A 23,713-nucleotide genomic window follows, 5' to 3' on the forward strand; every position below is an offset into this window, starting at 1 on the left:
GGGGTAATGAGACATCTTAATATGAACTGAGAATGAGTCAATATTCAAGACTTTGCTAATTTTGTTAGCTGTTATAATGGTATTGTGGTATTTATGTATATAAATGTCCTTATATGGGGGAATTCATACTAAGTCTTATAGCAGAGAAACATCACACTGCTTGAAATTTGCTTTTAAAACCATCAACAAATGCAAACAAACCAACCTCAAAAACTGATAAAGCTAGTATGGAAAAAAAAAATTTGTAACTGTAAAATCTAGGTATAGGTACATAGGGGTTGATTATATTATCACCTCTACTTTCAGCATTTTTGAAAATTTTCATAGTATCAAAGCAAAACAAATTACCTGAGCACTGTTATGTATCAGCTCTCAAATTTCAAACAATTAATTCTGCATGTTCATACTTAGCCAATACAGATACATCAACATGTATAGATCCATATGATTATATATAACATAACCCTAAAACGTGACCAAAAAAGCATTTTTTAAAAACTACAGATCAATTTCACCTAAAACTTTCATTGGAAAAAGTAATGAAAGGCTACAAATAAATTAAATGCTATGGAAAAGAGTCACACAGAGGAATGGCAGGTTTGATCTGAAGAACAAAAAAGATTTCTAGTATATACAACTTTACAAACAATACTCAATTTTGTCATATATACTTGTTTAAGCTAAGGTAAAAAAGTTCAAAAGAAAAAGAATGAAACCATTAATAAAAAGAAAAATCATAAGGAAATATGTGTATAAATGTTTTTTAAGAGTGAAAGAAAGTAAAACATTTCTTTGCTAAGTGAAATTAAATTAATTACAATAATTTATGGAAATCATTTATGTAGTAACTGAGCATATGCTACATTTACTTGATAACATAAAACTGATAACTAAGAAAAAGCAGTAACAGGCACAAAAAAAGAAAGGTAAAACATTTAAGAAATAGGGCACAGGATGTATCCAAGAAGTACACCTCGTTGCCCTATTCACTTTTAGCCCTTCAAAATCCTAACCTCTACCTGCATTCACATTTTAGCCCTTCAAAATCCTAACCTCTACCTGCAAGAAAGAGACTGCATCAAATATTTATTTAATGAGGAAGGGGTTTTAGAAATAATAAAATTAATTTGATAACAAATCAATTTTAAAATTTATCTTTGTTGAAGAAGATACAGTCCTGTAATATACAATTAGAATTACTGATACTTAGGTACCTAGATATAGGTACCTTCACTTTTAAAAAGATTCGGGTTAACTTTTATTAATATACTTTATATTTCACTCGATAAACAATAATTAATTTTTATTAAATAAAGGTAGTTAAAAAGAACCTGCCCTTCATCTTACATTGAAATGTTTAAACCCATATTTCTCCTTAATGCAACTTTCCTCACATATGAAGATGATGGCAGATAATGGACATCTAACTTTATGTATGATCATTGGGGGTTGGTGGTATGATGGCTAAAACAATGCATTATCATAAGTCTTTTCCAAATTGAACACACAATGGTTCTATCATATGTACAGGATTGGGCACATGTGTAAGATACTGATGGCTGCAAGAAGACTTTAAGAATTCTAGAATTTTAGCCATTGGGATTTAATTTCTTATCAGCCCCAAAGATTAGTCATCATAGAGAGGTAAAGGAGTCTCCCATTTCACACATATAAGATGGGTCAACAAAGGCTCAGAGACAAATATTTAAAGTACCAGGCCTTCAAAGAGATTCCAGCCTAGTCTGCAACAAATATTTATGGTACATTTTAGATCTCTACTTTTATAAATACAGACTGAATGTCGCACCCTGTAAACACTCTGCAAGCACAGTGTCAGGTTTCCATGGTGGAAGCTCCCAACAGATGGATCGCCTTACCTGAGAGGGCATCCTGTGCTTCAAAGAATGTACTGAGTCCCCCTTTCACATATGCCAGACTGCCCTCGCTCTTCTTGTTGGCCTGCCTTTTGAGGGTGGTGACTGCTGTTTTGAGCTGTTCAAAGCTGAAATGAAATTAAGAAACCAAACGTTTGAGACTACTCACAAGCAAAAAAGAAATAAGATCATTCATTAAGTGTAAAATACTAGGAACGCTGAAACTTATGTTGAGAAGCACACAGATTAAAATGAGACCATATGAAAACAAAAAGCTTTCAAATTGTTATCTAAACCTTTCATTTATAATGATGCTTAAATTACAACAACTATTAAGAGTTTTGTAGCCTTAAAATGATAATCTGAAATATATCCAATCCATAAGAAGTAAATACACGTGTAGATATTTTTATAACTATATATATTATATACATGATTTACCAGATATCGGGGTTTGAGTATCTTCTACCTGACAGAAAGACAAGTATTTCCAAGGTGGGACTACTACATTCATTCAAATACTTTGGAACATTGAGCATAATGGTAATCTTACCATGTCAATACTACACAGTTCTTAATAATAAAGTTACATAAAACCTGTGAGTTAATTCACAATTTAAATAACATCATCTAAAAAAGAAGGAACAAAAAGTTAGGCCTCTCCTCAGTGCCAAAGGGAAAAAAAAAGTTAACTAAAAAGATGATTATTCATAATAAAACTACTATTTAGTATCATGAGCTTTGTGGGATGAAGTTGCCAATCAGAGAACTAGAAAAATTTGGGGGAAAAATGTGGTTTTTATTATCCCTTCTCCTTTTTTTCCAAGTGAAACTCTGTGAAGCAACATTTTTTTTTTTTTTTTTTGGTCCTAAGAGACCCAGAGAAGAGATTTAAATCAAGTTCATTAACATTTAAAACATGTGAACAAATATGTTGATTTATTCAGTGAATATTTAATATTGGGAGTTTGAAAATATAAACTTAATTTATGAAAACATGAACTTATTTAAAGTCTTTCATAGGGATTTTATAAGGGATAAGAGATTGCATAAAACACTTTTGATGAGATTTAGGCATTAGTGCTTTTTTGTGTCTTTTAGATACTATTTCTAGAGATATTAGTGTTTCTGCTACTTAACTGTATGTCTTTAGTATGATTTCTTTCAATAAAAATAGAAAATATCAAAAAAAAAAAGGTAGGCCACTGCATTTCCAAAACTGATTTCCATTTGAGCTACAAAATCTAGCTGTAAAATTTTAAAAATATTCTTCAATACTATGATGTTCTACACAGAAAACATATTCTAATTCTCAGTTATAATAGAAAAAGCATGGCTGTAATTAAAGAAAATTAGAATCATTTTCTACAATGGAAGAATTATTTCAGATATTTGCTTTAAAAATTTATCAAGCCAAATGTATTAAAATACTAACTTTTGTATTAAAATACTTATGTGTTAAAATACTAACTTTTCCTCATGTTTTCTAGTAATGGTTTTCATCCTAATAAGAAAAATTTATATTAAGGTACATTTTAACAAGTTGACTTACCAAGAATATAAATTTTAAGCAATAAACCATTCATTCATCCATATGTTTTCACTAAACATGTTTTAAATCAACCTTGTAAAGAAGTTATAAATCTCTTATAGAGAACTGATAAACCAATTAGCACACAAAAGAGAATACTGTAACTTGGATATACAAGTAATTTTTGGTTCATTTTAAGTCAAGTATTTACATAATTATAATCTAACTCGTCTTCCTTTGCTCTATGATCAGGAAAAGCAGTGTGTTCTGTATTTCACACCAGAACTTAAAATTCATCAAAATTTTGAGTAGGGCAATATATCACATGCACATATATCAGCTTAGGTCCCCAGCTAAAAACTCTACAAAATTTTAATGAGTTGCACAAATAATGAAACATGTAGTAATACAAAATTATAGTAAAGAATAAAAGACCTCTAATAATCTCATTTTACAAATAAGGAAGTTGATACCCTGAGATGTTCATAGATTTACTCAAGTCAAAGAACTCATATACCTAAAACTGTTACCATATGCAGAGCCAAACTTAAAACTCAAGTTATGGTACTCAAATTCACATCATTAGCATCTGAGCAGAAGCTCTCAAGAGTTCAGTCTGAAATCCACTAACCTGGTAGTTGAGTGGTTCTCTATAAGGTACCAGGCAGCTGAAAAATTCTCACTTGTAAAATCAGCACTCATTCCATGGAACAGCATTTCTAAGTCCTTCTGAGGAAATTTACTTCTAAGGAGAAAAAGATTTAAAAATATATTACAACTGGTACTGCTACCAAAATGTGACAAGAATCATTAAGTGTCTACCTAGTATAATAAATATGAATATAAACAATCACAATTATATGGAATGTTATCAAGAACATCTTTGTATAAACTTTTATTATAAATTTCCTATATCACAGCTGATTTTCTATGTAAAAATCATGTACCCCTGTGTATAAAAGATAGGAAAAGAGTTGAAATACAGAAATTACATCAATTGAAGAATATAAGATTTAAGAGTCCTTAAAATATAAGATTGAATTCCACTTCCATGTCTAGAATAACCTTTAAGAAAATCTTGTAATAACAACAGGTTAAATATTATCTGCATTTCCCTATCTTGCCTACATTTTTAAGATGACTTCTGGATCAATTCATTTACATATTCATTCAAACACTAATTAAATAGCTATTACAGGTCAGGCTTCATGCTGAGACACCAGCTGTGTCTGAGGACAAATGTACCATAGCCAGACTCTGCCACCCACCCTGGAAGGCTCACAACCTCACAAACAGGCTTTGCTGCTGTCCCACCTCCCTATTTGGAGGATGAAGTCCATGTTCCACTTTAAATATCTTGGGAGTCATTTCTGCCATTCTAATCCTCAAACCCAAAGCTTCAGTAGCCTCTAAGGGATTATACTCTCCTGCACACACCATGTTCATGTTTACTCTGTTCCTCTGATTTATTGTCCCATTTAACTGATATGTGTCCCTGAGTCTGATACACTGAAAAAGTCCAACCTGTAAGGTATAAGAATGACACAATATTATCTTATAGCCCAGAATCTTCAGTTTATTCAGTAAGAAAATTACCCCCACCCTTTAGCTCTCAGATCCATTTGCTTCCTACTGCCTTTCCTCAGTCTCAAATCTTTTGCACACATCTTTATTGTACACATCTCCCTGCTGGAACCCCACAACGTTTAGATGCCTGACCACTAGGCACAACTTCTTGGAATCCATTCTTTTCTATGAGGTTTTCTTTTGGTCACAGGGAACAACTCTCCCAAAAAGCCACCTCTAGCTTAAGCAAGCACTGTCACCAGAGGGCCCAAGGGAAGTCCCACTCAACAGGCCTAATTGGAGAAGGTCACATGTCCTCATTCTACCCCTTCAAAGACTAGCACAGCTCTTCCCAAGGAAACTTTCCACAAGTCCGCCCTGTCAGGACTCTCACCAAAAAGTCAACAGGTTCAAGCGGCAGAAACAGGTCTCAAGGATTTCCTTTGCAAATCTGCCTAGTGAGATACCATACCACATTCCTCTAGAACGGACCATGTGCTATGTGAGAATCTCACTCTACATCCTGTTAAACTAACTTTTTTCCCTATGAAGAATCATTCTTATTTTTTATTAGAGGGGAAAGAAAGGCTTGCTAAAACTGTGGTAACCAAAGAAGACCAGTGAGATTTTAGGAGGACTCATATCACCTCAGTTTAGAAACTGAGACTAAATTTAATCTTATACTTTTCCTTACTAATAGCTTCAAAAGTTCAAACATTACAGTCAGAACCTTCTTGAAGCATGTATGTGGCATTCATTAGCTTGCTGGTCATCTTCTCTAGTTAGTGGTCACCATCTGACTAGTACTCTGCATTTTTACAAGTTTATTTTGGTGTGGATTCTTCATGCTGATTCTGGTAAAAAAAAAAAAAAAAAAAAAATCCTGTCACCTCTCGAACTCAAGAAACTCATTTCATTTATTTGTATACCATGCCTATAATTTAGACCTTTTGGGGAACATAATGTCTAAGTAGAGACTTAGGCTAAGCCACAACATGCTGAGCTCCAGCTAACTAATCCAGAAACCCTTATTTCTGATAGGCCCTGGGCTTCAGGGCCTTTACTCAGTAGTTCTACCTTAACTGACAGGGAGAGTCTCTCTACACTACTGCATGAAGGATCAATTGGCTTTATCTAAATATGATCTGTCACCAGTTATAAGGGAAGAAGTAAGTCCATGGTGGCATGCAGACCACATTTGGTCAACCTTGCTTTTATGTGCAGATATTCTATATTATTCATTGACTCAGAAAGCTAAATAATCCTAACAAACAAAAAAACCCTACAGAATTGCCTGATATTAACTAAATCCCTAATTATAATAGTGACTATGAACTATTTAACTATAAGAAAGCCTCATCTAACAAGAATCAATTCCAAACTCACATATTAAGGACAGAGCTAAGAAAAAAAGAACAAAATGTGACACAGAGAAGTCAAACTAAGCATCTGCATCCCTCACTCCAGCCCTGAAGAACTTCAGTTTGTTGGGTATTTCCCTGCCCATCATCAAAGCAGTGGGTAAAGAGGGATTATTTGTATCAAGAAATTATATCATTGAGGCTGGGTATATTGCTCAGTAGTAGAGTGTTTGCCTAATATGCACAAGGCCCTGAATTTGATCCCTAGCACTACAAATGAAAAAATAACATCTATCAAGTAAAGCAAAAAAGTATAAAATGTCTCAAAACTAGAGTAGTTATATGCCATGGTAATATGGCTAAGATCCTACACTCTTCATAAGCCTGACACTTAAACCCTGCTCAATATAGTTAGCTTAAAAATAATTTTTAATGGGATAAATATGGCATATAAAAAGTTTATATCCTAAACAATAAAATGCTTAAATTGCTGGTACTGAAAAATGTAAACTATAGTACTCCAGATCTTCCCATTCTATACTCAATATTTAAAATACACCTGATTTAGTAACATTTTACTTATAGTACACTAAATTGTTATTCTTACAAACAAAATCTGTTATAGTGAAAGAGAAAGTTCTAATGTCTAGTGAGGACTCTAGGACAAGAGCTATTAAGAAATACACCTTGCCCTCAGAAAGAGCAAGAATGGGCCTGATCATACTGACTGGCATTAAAGAGACACCCATGGGCATGGCGAGACCCCCACAGGTTCAGCACTCTCATCTGTCATAATGTTTATGCCATGTCCACTGAAGGACAAGTATGGGAGGAAAGGAAAAGACAGATCCTGAAACTGAGCTTTGGCATTAAGTTGAACAGTGAGGAGGCCCTGTGCTCCTACCAAAGACCTTTATGCTGAGATCTGAAGCATCAACTCATCTTGTTAGTTTTTTTGTTGTTGTTGTTTGGGTTTTTTTTTTCTTGTTTTTGTTTATTTGTTTGTTTGTTTATTTTGGTGGTCCTGAGGACTGGACCCAGGGGTGCACTACTATTGATCTATGTCCCCAGTCCTTTTTATTTTTACTTTTGAGACAAAGTCTTGCTAAATTTCCCAGGCTGGTCTCAATTTCACTGTCTTCCTGCCTCAGTTTCCAAGGTTGCTGGAATTACAGGCATGCATCACAGCACCTGGCTTACCCCCCACCCCCCCCCACCCCCACATACACATAACTCCTTCAGGCTCCCAAATGAGCCAGGCAGAATTTGAAATTACTGGTCTCTTGGTTCAAATGTCCAAACCCTTATAATCACACCTCAGACTGAATTATTCTTCAGTGATTTTTTTTCTGAAGACCTTAAAATTCTTTTACCAAACTTAACTACAATTATTAAAGTTGGAAAAAGTGCTGAGACCTAAATCAGAAATTGAACATACAGGAATAAGACAATTTATATTCAAGACAGTGAAATTCTAACACAGAGATGTCAAGTCATTTTGTCCAAATCATTCAATTAAAGTCCAGGACTAATCATGCATAGAAATGCAGACACATTGTTAGTAGACATTGTTGGCCAGTGACCTGACAATCACTCTAGGCCCTTTTCACAAGAAGAATCTCATACAGCCTGGTACTTTACCTTTAATGGGTGAGATCAACTATCCCAAGCCAACCCTATCACTTTCCCCTTATTCTTTATTGAGTGACCCTGTTTTGACCAGTGCTGTCTAAGAAAAAATCAAATAGAGCCTTTTTGAGAAACATCTCCACACTTTTAAGGAGAACCCAGGGGCTGGAGTTGTGGCTCAGTGGTGGAGTGCTTGCCTAGCATGTGTGAGGCACTGGGTTTGATCCTAGCACCACATAAAAATAAAATAAAGGCATTGTGTCTACATAAAACTAAAAAATACATACTTAAAAAAAAAAAAAAAAGGAGGAGAACCCAGAAGAAATGGTGTCTTTCTGCCTCTGAGTATCATTGTGTTTAGTTTCAACACTAGGAATTGCTAAAGTCATTTTGCAATTATGAAGGAAATCTATTTTACACTAAGGGCAGCAGAACAGCAGGTTTCTCAAATCTCAGTGACATGACTGAATCACCGCCTCAACTAATCTTGGAGTCTGTCATCTGCTTAAATATACTCATATTTTATGCATATACATAAAAAATGTGAAATAGATGATTAAAAAAAACAGAGAAATGACAATGCCAAGAATCAACAAAGCTGACTGCAAATGTACAGACAACTTTACTCAGTATTTATAATAGGAGGCAGCAGTGATGAGAGTGGCAAGAGGATAGGCTCTGCATTCAATCTCTAAGTTTGCTCCATCTGTCTGCATAACTGTGGAAAAGTTATTTAACTTCTCTTAGGTTCCATTTATTCTTAAGGATCATAACACCTTCCTCTTAGGAATGTTTTAAGGATTAAAGTAGATAATGCTCGTGAAAGGCTTAGCAGTCTCTGGCATACAACGAAGGCTCAAAAATGTTATTTGCTGTTACTTTTATTTTTTATACTTGTTAGTTTTTTCATATTTTGCAGATTATTTTTATAAGTATCATTACATTTAATTCTCATCACAAGTGAGTCAAACATTCTCATATTACAGATGAGTAAACACCCTTAAGAGATTAGATGTCAATAATCAAGATTGGACTTCAGTGCTTCATAGTCAAAGAATCAGAGAATCTTAAGATAGGAAATAAAACCGTAACTATAAATCTTTGAAGATAAATAATCAGGGAGGAGCAGAAGGGAGAGTTTTGGTCAAAAACAAAAAAAATATATTAATTATTTAATAACAGCAATAGGAAAGGAAGAAGTATTATGTCAACATCGTTAGTGAAGCACAGTTAAAACTGAAATGTATGTTCAGAATAACTGGATTTTGGATACTAGATTTCCAAACGAAATGACAGTTCAGTAAAAGCAAGATATAGTCTTGTACTTTCAAACTAATTAGAGTTAGAGACTAAAAGCAACATGAAATATTTTCAGTAAGGAATCAAAACACATTTTCAGTGGTGGACAACTCTTACTACCCTTAAAAAATGTTTTCCATTAGATGGCAGTGTAAACTCAGATTTAAACCTTCTAAAAATGATTAGACCAAGCATGTGTATTGAGGAAATACATATAAAATTAACAGGAATGTGCTTAACATATCAGTATTTGCTTTCCAATATGAGAATAGTCTTCAGGATAACCAACGTAGCATGCAAAGCAATGACATTTGTTGTAAAAACATTTTAGCCACCCACATACATTGAAGACTGGCTGCAGTTTTGGTATTCTGTTTGCACTGAAGAGAACACATTTCCTTCATGTGGCATATGGAAGATGGAGGGGCAGTGGGCTTATGTAGCTCTTTGTGTAAATGTTATGTTTAATTTTTTAGCTTTAAATTTTTAGCAACATTGTTGACATTCTGTTATATTAAAGATCATAAGTTTGCTTTGATTGTTTCTTTTTCTTTTTTCAACCTGATAGTTTCTAGACTTAGGTACCATAACACAACCCACAAATCTATTTTACAAAATTCTAAAAGGTAAATTTATCCAAGGCTTTTCTCTTCTACACTTCTAATAAGGTTTATTTTGCCATCACCTTCTCTTTCTTTAAATATTGCTTTCTAAATGTAATGGGAAAACTAGTCATGTTTTTTTTTTTTTTTCCCTGTTGGAAAGCTAAACTTATTAGAAGAAAATGAGATATGCATTGCCTATAAAATCAGTGTATATGTAAACAGATATTAGTGGTACATCAACTGAATAAACAGCCCTTCCCACACTGTAATTCACACACAAAAAAAGAGGTTATATAAAATCAAGGCAAAATTCTATTTTTCTACTCTCACTCCCATAGGTGTACTGTCTCCAAAACATTATATATGTTATTCTCTTGTTAGACAAATAAGTATTGCTTTTAAGAAACAAAACTTAGTGAAGTTTTTCACTTAATATGAACCTGGTTTTAATTTCTTTTTTCAGTTTAAATAGTTTGTCTCCATTACAATTGAAGCCATGCAGAGAGCATATATATCTGTGACAATAACCATAATAAATCAGAAATATGGACCTTTTACAAGCAAATCCTAGTCTCAATTCAAAATGATGTTAGTTTTGCTGAGCAATTAGTAACACTTTTATAAGTATCATGGCACCATGTGTGCAAAAACATCAGTTAAAAATTTAGGAATATGAAGGACTTTAACAGTCAAAGGTGGCCAATAAATGCCAGTTGTTAAAACTTGTGGCCTGAAAGAGGACAGCATGCATGCTGGGTCAGCCAATAAAATATTTATTAAACTCTAACTCACACCAAAAAGCAACAAGGAAACTATATTGTATTACTCTCACTTTGCTTTTTCATATTCAGATGAACCAACCACAGCACCACAGGGCTCCTCATTGTTCCACTTTGTGAACTGGGCTGTCAGCTGTAGAGAATTTCCATAAACATTCACATGGCAATTACTAGGAGCTGATTCATCTTCCAAAGGCTGCCTCTCCACTTTAATCTGATAATTCATCAGGATCACAGTTGAGTATTTTATAGTAAGCATTTATAATTCTTCAAACCTTCCAAATCAATACCTTTCAACCAGCAAATAATACTAAAACCCTGTTTTCCTTATTCAATGATGTTTAAAGAAAATGGGTCATCTTCAGCCTTTTAATTATAAAAGAAACTCCTCAATGGCATTAGTTAAGAGAAATAAAAGAGAGTAAGAATTCTATTTATTTATTTATTTGTTTGTTTATTTATTTATTTACTTTTTGACAATAAGGATCCTGATCTGAATGAAACACTCTTCTCTACAGAGACCAAAGCTTTTATCTAAAACATAGTGAGTTAGGAAAATGAAACCCATACCAGCATTTTACAATCTGTCTTTCCCTTCCTTTTCTTTCTTTTTTCCTCTAAAACAAGATTTCTCTATTCAGGCTGTGGTTGTAGCTCAGTGGTAGAGTGTACACTTAGCATGAGCAAGGCCCTGGGTTTGATTCTCATCACTACCAAAAAGAAAAAAAAGATTTCTCTTTTTGAGGTAAGAGTTCAATAAACCAAATGTAGCTTTCTTGTCACTTTCTTTAAAAACTAAAAGAAGGGAAGCCTGGAAAGCATTTTTCTGACCAAAAATATTCTCCTCTTGGTTTCCATACTCTTTCTTCTTTTTTTTTTTTTTTTTTGCTTACTGGCACCTCTAGTTTCTCTTTGGGGAGGAAAAAAAAAAAATTGGCAAAAGATTTTTAGACAAAAAGATTACCAGATGTCCTTTCATCCAGGCTCAGGAGTGCCTTCCTAATGCTCTCTCTGATGCTATGGGGGAATCTGTGCCTTTCTCTGTAACTGACAATTTTGCATCTCTGTTAGAGACACAGAGGGTGTAGAGCTCTGACAGTGACAGGAGGGATTCCATCCTCAGAAACAGGGAAGGTGAGGATATAACTGTTTACCAGTAGAAGCACCTCATTTTACACCTTTTATTATTCCTCACTGCCTATTATATCTCTCCCAGAACACTCCTTTTAACTTTTTTTTTTTGCATTTTATTGGTTCTCCCACTAATTAATGATTTAAATAAAAGCTCACTATTCATTTTATGTGAGAGTCGAGATTTTACCTTTTTCAAAAATTATTCTTTAATATTTTGCATTATCTAATAATAAGGCAAATGTTACTGAAACTTGAGCAATACCTTAAAATAAACATTTAATATTACCCCCATTTAAGTACTTCTTCAATACATGTACATTAGATTACTTAAGATTTTAATATAATTCATTACCCTATAATTTTAAGTCATTAAAGAGAGGTTCTTGGGGTGGGCAGTGGTCTACTTAGGGGACTGAGGCAGAAGGATCGCTGGAGCCCAGGAATTTGAGGTCAGCCTGGGCAACAGAGTTAGAACCCCTCTTTTTCTAAGCAATGAAAATGTATGTCCCTAAGAATCACAGTAATAATGAACTGACATTCACCAGCCACCTGCTATGTTCTACATGTTTACCTGCATTTATTCACTGAAGCTCCACAACAGTCCTAAGAAACAGGTAAACCATTGTGCACCTGAGGAAACCGAGGAAAAGAGAAGCTAAATAACTTCCTCAAAGTCATCCTGCTAGTAACTGGTGGAGCCCAGTTTCAAGTCAAAGAAGTTTAGCTCCAGACCAATCTAGACTACCTCTCAGAGAAGAAAGATAAGAAAATTTTAAGCAAGCTCATCATTTGTAGTGCCATAATTCCTTACTGCCATTACCAATCTTGCCAAAGGATTATCTTAAAACATATTAAGAAAGAGTGTCATTAGAGACAGACATAGTCAAAAGGTAAGAGGACATGAGACAATAGAACAAATAAGGCAAGTCTCTATGCCAAAATAAAATAGGAAGACAACAATTTTATGAGAGTGAACATCCAACTGAATCCTAATTTTGCTCACTGGCTAAACCTGTAAAATGTGTGCAATGCCTCTGCATTCCTTTGGGCCACATTACAAAGATGCCTTTTAGTCAAGCAAGAGCAGCTAGAAGGATCCTTCTGCTCCAGACTTCTGCAGCCATCTTGGAAAGAACCTGCCTGGCTCTCAGAATTGTTGAAGCAGGTGTGCTCAAATACACACCTGGCCAAAAAAAGAAAAAAATGGCTCTTGTCATTCTTTAAACTGTCTAGATCTTTAAATTCTTCATTAATAGGACACTAAAATCCTTAAAACAGCTATAGAATGACCCATACTGCCCAAGTGCTTCAAAGATGTTACCTTGAGGAAGTCCAAGCTCACTAAAAGCTGCCAAGCCACATGGTTTTTCAACACATGATATGTCCCCAAAATAAATGCCCTGACTCCCTCTCACAGGAAAAACCCCATAGTGAAAAAACAGCTTGTTGTTTAATTACTAATAATATTCTAGTGTAGGCTTGAAGGTTGAATATTTATAGTTTAGTGGAGAATCCTCCCCAATCTTAGAGAAACCTAATGGCTAAAGTATTTATAGAACAAACTTGTTGCCTTCTCTGAGTGTTTATGAAGTAACTCTAAAACATTGTGGTAGGGAATTAAGAAAACAAAATTCCAGAATTGGTTATGAAATATCATGAAAAAGATCATTTACCAGGCATAATTCTGATAACTGAAGTGAGACTTATGAAAGGAATTACAACTGAAATAAAAAAACATTTGGGAGATGGGGTCGTGGCTCAGTGGTATAGCACTTGCCTAGCATATGTGAGGCACTGGGTTCAATCCTCAGCACCACATTAAAAAAAATTAATAAAATAAAGGTATTGTAGCCATCTACAATTAAAAATTTAAAAAAAAAACACTTTGGATCTAATTATTCTAAAATATTTCTAGAAACATCAAGTAAATGGACAGATTACAAATTCTATCTTCATGTTAAATAGCATCTAAATATTTAAACTTACCAATTCCGGATAATATATTAATGCTCATGTCATTAAAAATATTAGCTAGGAGTTGGGGATATAGTTCAGGGTAGAGCTTGCCTAGGTAGCTTGTTAGCTACATTGATCTAGGCTAGACATCTTGCCTATAATGTGCAAGACCCTGGGTTCAATCCTTAGTACCACAAAAAAAGGTATGTTATTAAAATACTAAGACTTTTGTTTGCACAAAATGCAAATTCAAAAAAACTAAAGAGGTAGGTAGTTTTGTCAAAAGTTTACACTAACTATAACATTTACCCTAGCAAAGCAGACAAAATTTCAGAAAACAGCACGTGTCTCCAAACAATTAAGTTGTCTTCGACTATGCTTCCAGACATTTCTAGAATTTGACTCTCCTTAAATTTAAAAAAAAAAAAAAAAAAAAAAAAAAAACTTTCAGCAAATGAAGAATAAAGAAAACCAAAGACAAGATGATACTCACTTTTCAATTTCAATGCCAAGAGGATTTGCAGGACGGAGGGACAATGGAGGAATTCCTTTATTCCTGTCAGTACGCATATCATAATAATTCATTTCATCGACCCACACAGCAGACTGATCCAAAATGCCTACAAACATGAGGAACACAGCCTTAATAAAATAAAAACTCCCCCAGGTATTTTCTAGGTCTTGCTTTATTGCTTTATTTTTTAAAGACCTACTACCAAATGCCTAAAAGATCAAATTTAAAAGATTTGAAAGCCCTATAGCTTGGATTCTTTTTAATGGCTAGTGGATTAATTAAAAATACTAAGAATTTTTAAAAATCAAAAATAACACATTGGTTTATGGGTTCATTGTATATTTTTCAACAGAGAATACAAATTAAAATTAAGCCTCTGAGAAAAGTGTTCTGCAAAAACAAATGTATTTTACAAATAACAAATGCTACAATTATTTATGCATTGCTAAATATTATTGATTTTATTCAAGAGAATATTTTGGAATCATGTAAACTTTTGAAAAATGGCTGAAAAATACTTAAGACAGAAAACATTCAAATTAAGCATTAATACAATGAAAAGCTTCTTGCTTATAATAACTTCAAAAATTATCACATATATATGCAATTATATTTAATATTTTGAGTTTCTTCTTAGTTCTACAAGCTACCTAAGGACATTTCAATGAAGATGAAATCCAAAATGTTTCTTTTTTTTTTTTTTTTTAATTTTTATTGTTGGTTGTTCAAAACATTACATAGTTCTTGATATATCATATTTCACACTTTGATTCAAGTGGGTTATGAACTCCCATTTTTACCCCCCCGTATACAGATTGCAGAATCACATCGGTTACACATCCATTGATTTACCTATTGCCATACTAGTGTCTGTTGTATTCTGCTGCCTTTCCTATCCTCTACTATCCCCCCTCCCCTCCCCTCCCCTCCCCTCTTCTCTCTCTACCCCATCTACTGTAATTCATTTCTCCCCCTTGTTTTTTTTTTTTTCCCCTTTCCCCTCACTTCCTCTTGTATGTAATTTTGTAAAACCCTGAGGGTCTCCTTCCATTTCCATGCAATTTCCCTTCTCTCTTCCTTTCCCTCCCACCTTTCATCCCTGTTTAATGTTAATCTTCTTCTCATGTTCTTCGTCCCTACTCTGTTCTTAGTTACTCTCCTTATATCAAAGAAGACATTTGGCATTTGTTTTTTAGGGATTAGCTAGCTTCACTTAGCATAATCTGCTCTAATGCCATCCATTTCCCTGCAAATTCCATGATTTTGCCATTTTTTTTTTAAAGAGAGAGTGAGAGAGGGAGAGAGAGAGAGAGAGAGAGAATTTTTTAATATTTATTTTTTTTTTTAGTATTTGGCGGACACAACATCTCTGTTTGTATGTGGTGCTGAGGATCGAACCCGGGCCGCATGCATGGCAGGCGAGCGCGCTACCGCTTGAGCAACATCCCCAGCCCCGATTTTGTCATTTTTTAATGCAGAGTAATACTCCATTGTGTATAAATGCCACATTTTTTTTATCCATTCATCTATTGAAGGGCATCTAGGTTGGTTCCACAGTCTTGCTATTGTGAATTGTGCTGGTATGAACATCGATGTAGCAGTGTCCCTGTAGTATGCTCTTTTTAGGTCTTTAGGGAATAGACCCAAAATGTTTCTTAAATAGTTCTTAAAAACTCTCAAGAAATCTCTTTCATATTTTCTTCTTTTCTATTAACATGAACATGGCTCTCTTAAATAGTTATACAAAAACAACATATTCCATGCTTTTTTTTTTTTTTTTTTCCTATCAGGGATTGAATCCAGGGACACTTAATCACTGAGTAATATTCCAAGCCTATCTATCTATCTATCTATCATCCATCCATCCATCCATCCATCCATCTATCTATTTATTTATTTATAATTTTGAGACAGGGTCTCACTAAATTGCTTAGGGGTTTGCTAAGTTGCTGAGGCTGGCTTTGAGCTTACAATCCTCCTGCCTGAGCCTCCAGAGCCACTGGGATTACAGGTATAAACCACCATGCTGAGGCTCCACGCTATTTTTCATTCTTTTTATTATTATGAATGTTGCAGTTGTCCTGGGTAATAAAGAACAGTACATTTTTTTTTCTATATTACACTAAAACCAATTAGTCAAATGCAACAAAATATCCAACAATTAAATCAATCAAATACATCCAAAGAACACATGGCTTGTGTAATGGAAATAACTAGGTTATTCTGGGAAAACTAACTGGACATGTACCCTGTGAGCAAGACATAACTCTGAAAATAGCATTTTCCTTAATGTGACTAAACTCTTCAATTATTCATTTCAGCACAGGACTTAGCAGTTACTACTCCAAGGACCCTGGGTTTAACAAGGCAGAAGCAAAGAGCCAGGCGCACAGAGCAAGCTGCACCCACCCCTGCAGGAAAGCTGGGAAGGCTAGGGAGGCTGGAGAGGCTTTTCTGATAGAGGCTGTTTGAATACCAGGCAAATTGTCACCGCATGACTCTTTGTGAACCTACTAATTCAGCACCCACAGTTCTGCCAGGACACAATGGGGACTCTGTCTGAGATTATGCTTAAATCCAGTCACTCTGGAGCACAGGTCAATAGACCATTACATCTCCTCTGTGCTAGGTCCTGGGCTGGGCATTCTGGAATAAAATTAGTATTTTTACCTACTGTTTTTTAATCTGCTATATAAACATGATATAAAATGATGCTGAATTTAGATGAACATCATTACTCTAAGTACATGTATGAAGACATGAATGGTGTGACTCTACTTTGTGTACAACCAGAGATATGAAAAACTGTGCTCTACAAGTGTGATATGAATTGTAATGCATTCTGCTGTCATATATAACAAACTAAAAAAAAATATTAAGTTCCTCCAAAAAACTGTGAAACAGGTTCCTACTTTAATTTCACACTTTTAAAGATGTTAAATAAGTACCTAAAAATAGAACTATATTTTATATGACATATGTATGTACTTGTGCATATGTAAATATATATGGATTCAACTTTTAAAATTTCTTTAAATTCCTAAAAGGAATTTTTATTTATAAAAGGGATTTATATACATATATAAGAATTTGCAGAGAATAATACTGAAGAAAGGTTTTATGATTAAAGATAGAAAACAAAAATAATTTGCAAAAATATTTATTTTTCTACAGAGGGAACTACTGTATGGTTTTAATTATACCTTACTTTATATAAATATTTAGGTATTAATGCAAGACATTAACAGTGTTACAAAAAGGAATATGAAATTACTCTTATTTTAGTAGGGGAGATAGATTTGCACATAAGTAATTATGAGAACAGTCATTTAACATTACTAATTTTCTGTGTAAGGAACTACGTTAAGCACTTTAGATTTATATTCTAACTCACCCAATGCTATGAGGTAGGTAATATTATCATTATACTTTTACCCACAAAGAAACTAGGCACTGAAGTCAGCTAGTAGCTAGTAGTAATAATAACCCATGTTAGAATTCAAGTCTGTATCCTTAGACTAAGTTCTTAACCACCACTAATGTGTGGAAGTAAGAGATGAGTGTGTTAAAAGAATTATGTGAACTGCTATGAGATACAAAGAAGAATAATTATTATTAATTTGGAGGACTAAAAACTGATACAAGTCAGGAAATATTTCTTCTGGGACTGGAAGGTAGGGAAAATGAAGGGAAAGGAAATATTACTTAGAAAATACTATGCTTACCTGGCCAAATGAGAAGCAATTTTACCTTGAATCTTAACAGTTTAAAAGCAATATCATTGTATTCACAATCTAAGAACCAAAACTGGTATGACAAAATGTAAAATGAACAGATTTTGTTAATAACTTAGAATAATATTTCTCTCATGAGCATCTGCCTTAGGTTTTATTGACTTTTAGCTCAGCAAATGGGCAATTTTTTCCAAAAATTATACTTTTTACCAAGATCCCATTCCTGTCAAAATTAACATATACTGAATTGAAGTTGATGAGATATGAAAGTAGGTAAATTTTAAAATAATCTATCATTTAAATTTTAAAAGAGAAACTAATTTTTATTTTCTCCTTTAGAATAAAATCACTAAGAGTTTTACCTATTTTTTCAGGTTTTAATAGCTTGAAAGAAACTGTTGAGGTTCCTTTGCCACCCGATTTGGTTGTGACAATAATGTCCCCTTTATCGTTTTTGGCTTGTCCCACTCGACATACTATTTTACTCGCAGACATCCATTCGGCCGTCAAAAGGCAATTATGTCCACAAATTGTCAATCCTGAAAATAAAGGAATAAACAGAAAAATGTTAAGACTTTAAACATGTCTTACATGAAAAAAAAGAAATAGCCTTTCCTTGTTCAATAGTTATTTTTATTACTAAACATACTTGATGTTATTTGTAAGTTTACTGCTGTATACGCTGATTTTTTCCCACTCTGTTTTTTCTCTAGAATTTAAGACTTCTTTTAGACTATATTTCAGTTTCTTGCATTATCAAAGGAATTAATAAATAATGGACCATAATTACATCCAGGCATTCCAGACTACTTAGACTATGAGAATTTTAAATTATTTTCAGAAATGTTAAAAAAGAAAATTATTTCTAGTACTAGAAGTTTAATTATTGATATATGCTTTTCAAGCATATTAATAAATTTGTAGATCATTCCCTAAAACATTCTATATTAACCCATCTTCCTGAAAAGAATCAATAAGGGCTTTTTCTAGTGTTCAATTATGCCTAGTGTTACAGAATAAACTAATCTGAGTAGTTTATTAAAGAATAAAATATTACAGAATATCTTATTTATTTTAAAGATATTTCAGAGTGTGATAAACCTAGTGAAATGTTTCAGGCTTTACTTGATTACTCTATCATTTCTTATATCTGCCTATTAGTTCCTACACTGGTAGTTTATGCTGCCTTAGTATTTTCCTAATAAAACTCTAACTACATTACTCTTCCAATAAACCAACATCTGCAAAACGTCATATCTATCACCTCCCTCACTGACAGGATATAAATTAAATATTTAGCAATAACCAAACAATACTGTCTATTGGAAGACTGTAGTGAGTAAGGCAGAACACCAATCCTGGCTAGTCAGTCTTCTCATAACTTACTTTCTTTACATTTTTCATTTCCACAATGAAAGGAGGTAATAAATATTTATGGAAAAAATAAACCAGAATGTATGTGGCATAAATGCAGAAATTTCACACTTTTTTTTCTTCATTATTTACTTTATATATTGCTAAGCAGGCAAATTTGGCAATTGCTATGTTTATTTTTGGGGTCCCCCCATCAGATACCAGGGAAACCTCAACCAATGGCAAATTTGGTTTTAAAAACAAAGAAGAGATTCAAGTCATCTTTTCTTATAACTTAAATAACTATTTAGCAAGAAGTTTATATTAACCATAAAGAAATTCTAAAAGATACATTTTTAAGACATTTATATTGTTTGAAGTAATGAATTTTGTGTATTCCCCTACAATATTTATTGCATTATTTATTCATTTATAGAGAAACTTGTTTTCCTAATGACATTCAAAGGTTTCTTTAGGACTAAATTTTCTGAAGATATTTTTTAATGTACTCAAAATTCAAAGCTTTTTTTTTTTCAAAATGAGAATATCCTTGATATCATTCCTGATAATCAATTTTTTTTTTTTTTTTTTTGCACTAGGGATTGAACTCGGGAACACTCAAACACTGAGCCACATCCCCAGCCCTATTTTGTATTTTATTTAGAGACAGGGTCTCACTGAGTTGCTTAGCACTTCACTGTTGCTGAGGCTGGCTTTGAACTCAGGATTCTCCTGTCTCAGCCTCCTGAGCAACTGCAATTCACAGGCGTGCGCCACCCCACCAGTTCTAATAATAAATTTTTGTTACAAAAAGTTTAAATGATTTAAAAAATTGAAAACTTCTCCAAAACCGACTTCCCAAAATAAATAGAATGTACACTTGCTCTGGTAATTTTATACATGTGTAAAGCAGTCTATATGTTTTTGAAAACGAGCAGAAAATGTTTTCATTTATAATGTACTTACAAATGTGGTAGATATTTTGATATTTCAATATAACTTCAAGTCAATACATACCTTAATGTTTTTAAATTTTATAATATCAAAAAGATTCATATGATCTTAAACAGTAACTTTTCAGAAAAGAAAATAACAATAAATGTCAAAGCATAATACAAAAACATAAACAGTATTTTTATTTTTTAAAAAAGGTCATTCCTGATATAAGTTCACTGCTAGAGAACTATCCCATGATTAAAACTGAGCAAAGCAGCAAATTTCAGATATCCTATACACATAAAGTCTTAAAAATCATTTATATGAGCAACCATGAAGAACAAGGTGGCACAAAACTATCTGTAGAATAATAGCTTACTCACCTGCTCATAGATGTTTTCAAGGTTCTTTTGATTTAATATCTGATTTATATTTTTACCCCCAAAATTAATAACCAGCAAAGAATTTACACATAGATTCCAACAGATCATTCTGAATATCATGTAATAAAAAATGATTACAAGATCTACAAGCTTCATTTCTTAAGCATATTTTTGCTAACCTACAAAAAGCTAAAAAAATCTGCTCCATGATATAAAATAGCATTTAAAAAAAAAGAAACTTGTAGAATTCCAAGTAAAGTACTTTTATAATGTTTTACTTGGCTAGTGTAGAAATCATCTGAGTTAAAAACACTTAAATTTAGCAGGTTAAGTTGGCTTTTTTTAAAAAAAAATGGTTTCTTGGCAATACATGAAGCAGGATGAAAGCTGAACTAGCAAGGTTTATGAAAGTAATATACGCTTGGTCAAATAAGAATAGCATTGCCTGAAGCTAAATCAAGATTAAAATTTACATAGGCTTGTAACTATCATGTTTTGGCATTCACAAAAGAGTGCCAGTTAAAATTTTAGACATAACCTCCACCTATATGGTATATTTCCATGCATTCTGGGGTTTTTTTCCTATTTGAGCAAAGAAATATCTGAATTCAGCTATGTCCAAAAAAAAAAAAAAGCCAAAGAATTAGACTACCTTTATAAGAAAAATTTAAAGTGATCTTTAATAAAGAATCAAAAACTATTATTACAGAAAACAATATAAAATGAGATAAAATGTATTTAAATAACACTAACAAAAGGAATTAACTGGTAAGTATAAAACTCAATTGTTATTTTACAGTGCTGAGCTCTGATTCACTTTCTTTTCAATGGGTTTTCCAGATGACCAAAAACCAATCCATTAACCAGAAGTTATAATGCAGGAAAGTTAAGTTCCAATTCAATCTCCAGGACTTTATCAGTAGTTCCCTCATTGGTTAAGAACTTAGTCCAGAGAATGCTTAAGTCTAGAATAATTTTTTATGTGGCAAGTCAGCATGTATATTCAGTAGCACATTCTGGGGTCTTTTTCTTCTTCATTCTGAATGCATCTCTATACCCTCATCTGGAATTCAGTCAAATAAATGTTAACTGGACATAAAATCATATATAAAATTTGCTCTCTACCCTGGCTACTGCTGATACCCATTTATATTTCTTTTAAATGATGGTCTGCCTCCATTCTTTAGCAATCTAAGCATAAAAGATGAAATCAAAGCAACAAGCAAAATCTCAGCTGTGGAAAACTTCTCTGAAGGAGAAGTTTTGAAAGCCAATATAGATAAGCTTTGATAAAATAATGGTATTCATAGAAAAATCAGACAACCAAATATTCTTTAATTTTTATTTAGATCATTCTACAGAGATCAAATGATGTTTTCCTTTCACCTTCACTATTTTAAAATAACACATCTTGCTTTAATAATACAACATAAAAATCCATCTACCATGGTATAGCATAGAATCTTTGCCCTTACCGATAAGGTCAGTGGGGCCAGTCCCCAGGTTTTCTCCTCTAATGGTGACCTTTGTCCATGGTATTCCTTCATTTGGAGAGATGCCTGTCACCAGAGGGGGTTGTCGAGATCGAGACATTATGTTTTGTATAACTAATTGGTGACCCAGTTACAGAAGTAATCTATTAAAAGAAAAAACAATTGTGTCAACTGAAATATGCATTGAGTAAAAACCTAAGAATCCTACACATTCAGTACTAAAATATAAAAAGCAGTCTAAAAACATGTAGTTTTTAATTTTTCAGCCTATCAGTTCATATCTAATGAACATTAAGGTTTCTAAGGAATCTAGTTAATACAGCAAGATATATCAGAAAATTAGCCCTTAGTTTAGTTCTAAGCATTTTAAACATAATGGCAGACAGAATCTGAATGTCACTATTTAGTTCTATGCCCCTGAATTCCAAATATATATAGTAGAAATTATTCTGGGTTCCATACTCTGTTCTCAAAGTTGTTTAAGAAAGATATTAATTATAATCATAAAAATTGGGGCTGGGGTTGTGGCTCAGAGGTAGAGTGCTTGCCTACCATGCGTGAGGCACTGGGTTCAATCCTCAGCACCACATAAAAATACAAAAATAAAGATATTGTTTCCACAAAAAAATAAATATTTTTTAAAATAATCATAAAAATTAAAATACACTTATATTCCCATAAGTGTATTGAATTTAATTTTGTGTTATATGCAGTAGAATAACTCTTTTATAATGTGCTGAAATTTATATATTGATACTTTTACAGAAGTACAAATTTGCTAAATATAGCCAGAGTTGGTAAAAGTGCAGTTTGTGGGGTCAAACAGTCTATTCCAATCCTAATTTACTAATTGTGTTCTAAACCTTTGGGGGTTTGTGAGCAAAATAAAGCTAATAATTGAATCTGTTTCATAAACACATTGTAAAGATTAGATAGAATAATCAGTGAGAACTCCCTTGTTATATGTACTATGAAGTCAGACATTCTGGCCCTTGTCTTCATCCTGCACAATCAGACAAGAGAATCAGAAGTTTAATTTCTAAAGAAAACAAGTAAGAAGACCAGGGCTGAGGGACCACCAGCATAAGAGGAGTGTGAAAGGGGTGGCAAAAGCTAAAACCAGGAATTAGTGTGAATTTGTGCAAGCAACCTGAAGGACTCCTCAGGACACACCACTACCAACAGGTATGTGAGCCCTCCACACCCAGCTCCACCCTGTCCAGGAAACAGAGCCCTAGGAAAAAAAGACCCAAAGATTCTGACACATAAGAAAGGATCTCTTGCCCTCATACTCCTAAGGGAAAGCTGTTTATGGGCAACCTCTGCCCACATACATACTAAATCAAATCAGCTGTCAACAGTATCATTATAAAATATGAAAGGACAACCAAAGACAAGATAGAGAGTCAAGAAATATATTTAAAGTAGAGATGGAAGAAAACCAAAAACAAGATCTAGAAGAAACAGATACTACAGGTATTATATGGGCTGAACTGTCATCCCCTACCCATCACCAAAATTCATCATGTTAAAATCCTAACTCCCCCCTATATCTCAGAATATGAC

General features: G+C 33.4%; 1 protein-coding gene across 2 annotated transcripts in view; it reads right to left on the bottom strand.

Moving 5' to 3' along the window:
* Exoc2 (exocyst complex component 2) overlaps positions 1-23,713 on the bottom strand; it is a 198,942-nt gene that overhangs the window by 131,587 nt on the left and 43,642 nt on the right. For both annotated transcript variants that reach the window (XM_076859113.1, XM_076859114.1), the window contains exons 2-6: positions 22,130-22,290; positions 18,345-18,521; positions 14,228-14,354; positions 4,037-4,150; positions 1,878-2,002 (exon numbers count right to left, since the gene is read on the bottom strand). In XM_076859113.1, the coding sequence (XP_076715228.1) occupies positions 1,878-2,002; positions 4,037-4,150; positions 14,228-14,354; positions 18,345-18,521; positions 22,130-22,247 (661 nt within the window). In that variant the 5' untranslated portion in view covers positions 22,248-22,290. The remainder of the gene's footprint in view (positions 1-1,877; positions 2,003-4,036; positions 4,151-14,227; positions 14,355-18,344; positions 18,522-22,129; positions 22,291-23,713) is intronic.

The sequence above is a fragment of the Callospermophilus lateralis genome, chromosome 6 (genome assembly GCF_048772815.1).
Source record: "Callospermophilus lateralis isolate mCalLat2 chromosome 6, mCalLat2.hap1, whole genome shotgun sequence".
Taxonomy (NCBI): Eukaryota; Metazoa; Chordata; class Mammalia; order Rodentia; family Sciuridae; genus Callospermophilus; species Callospermophilus lateralis.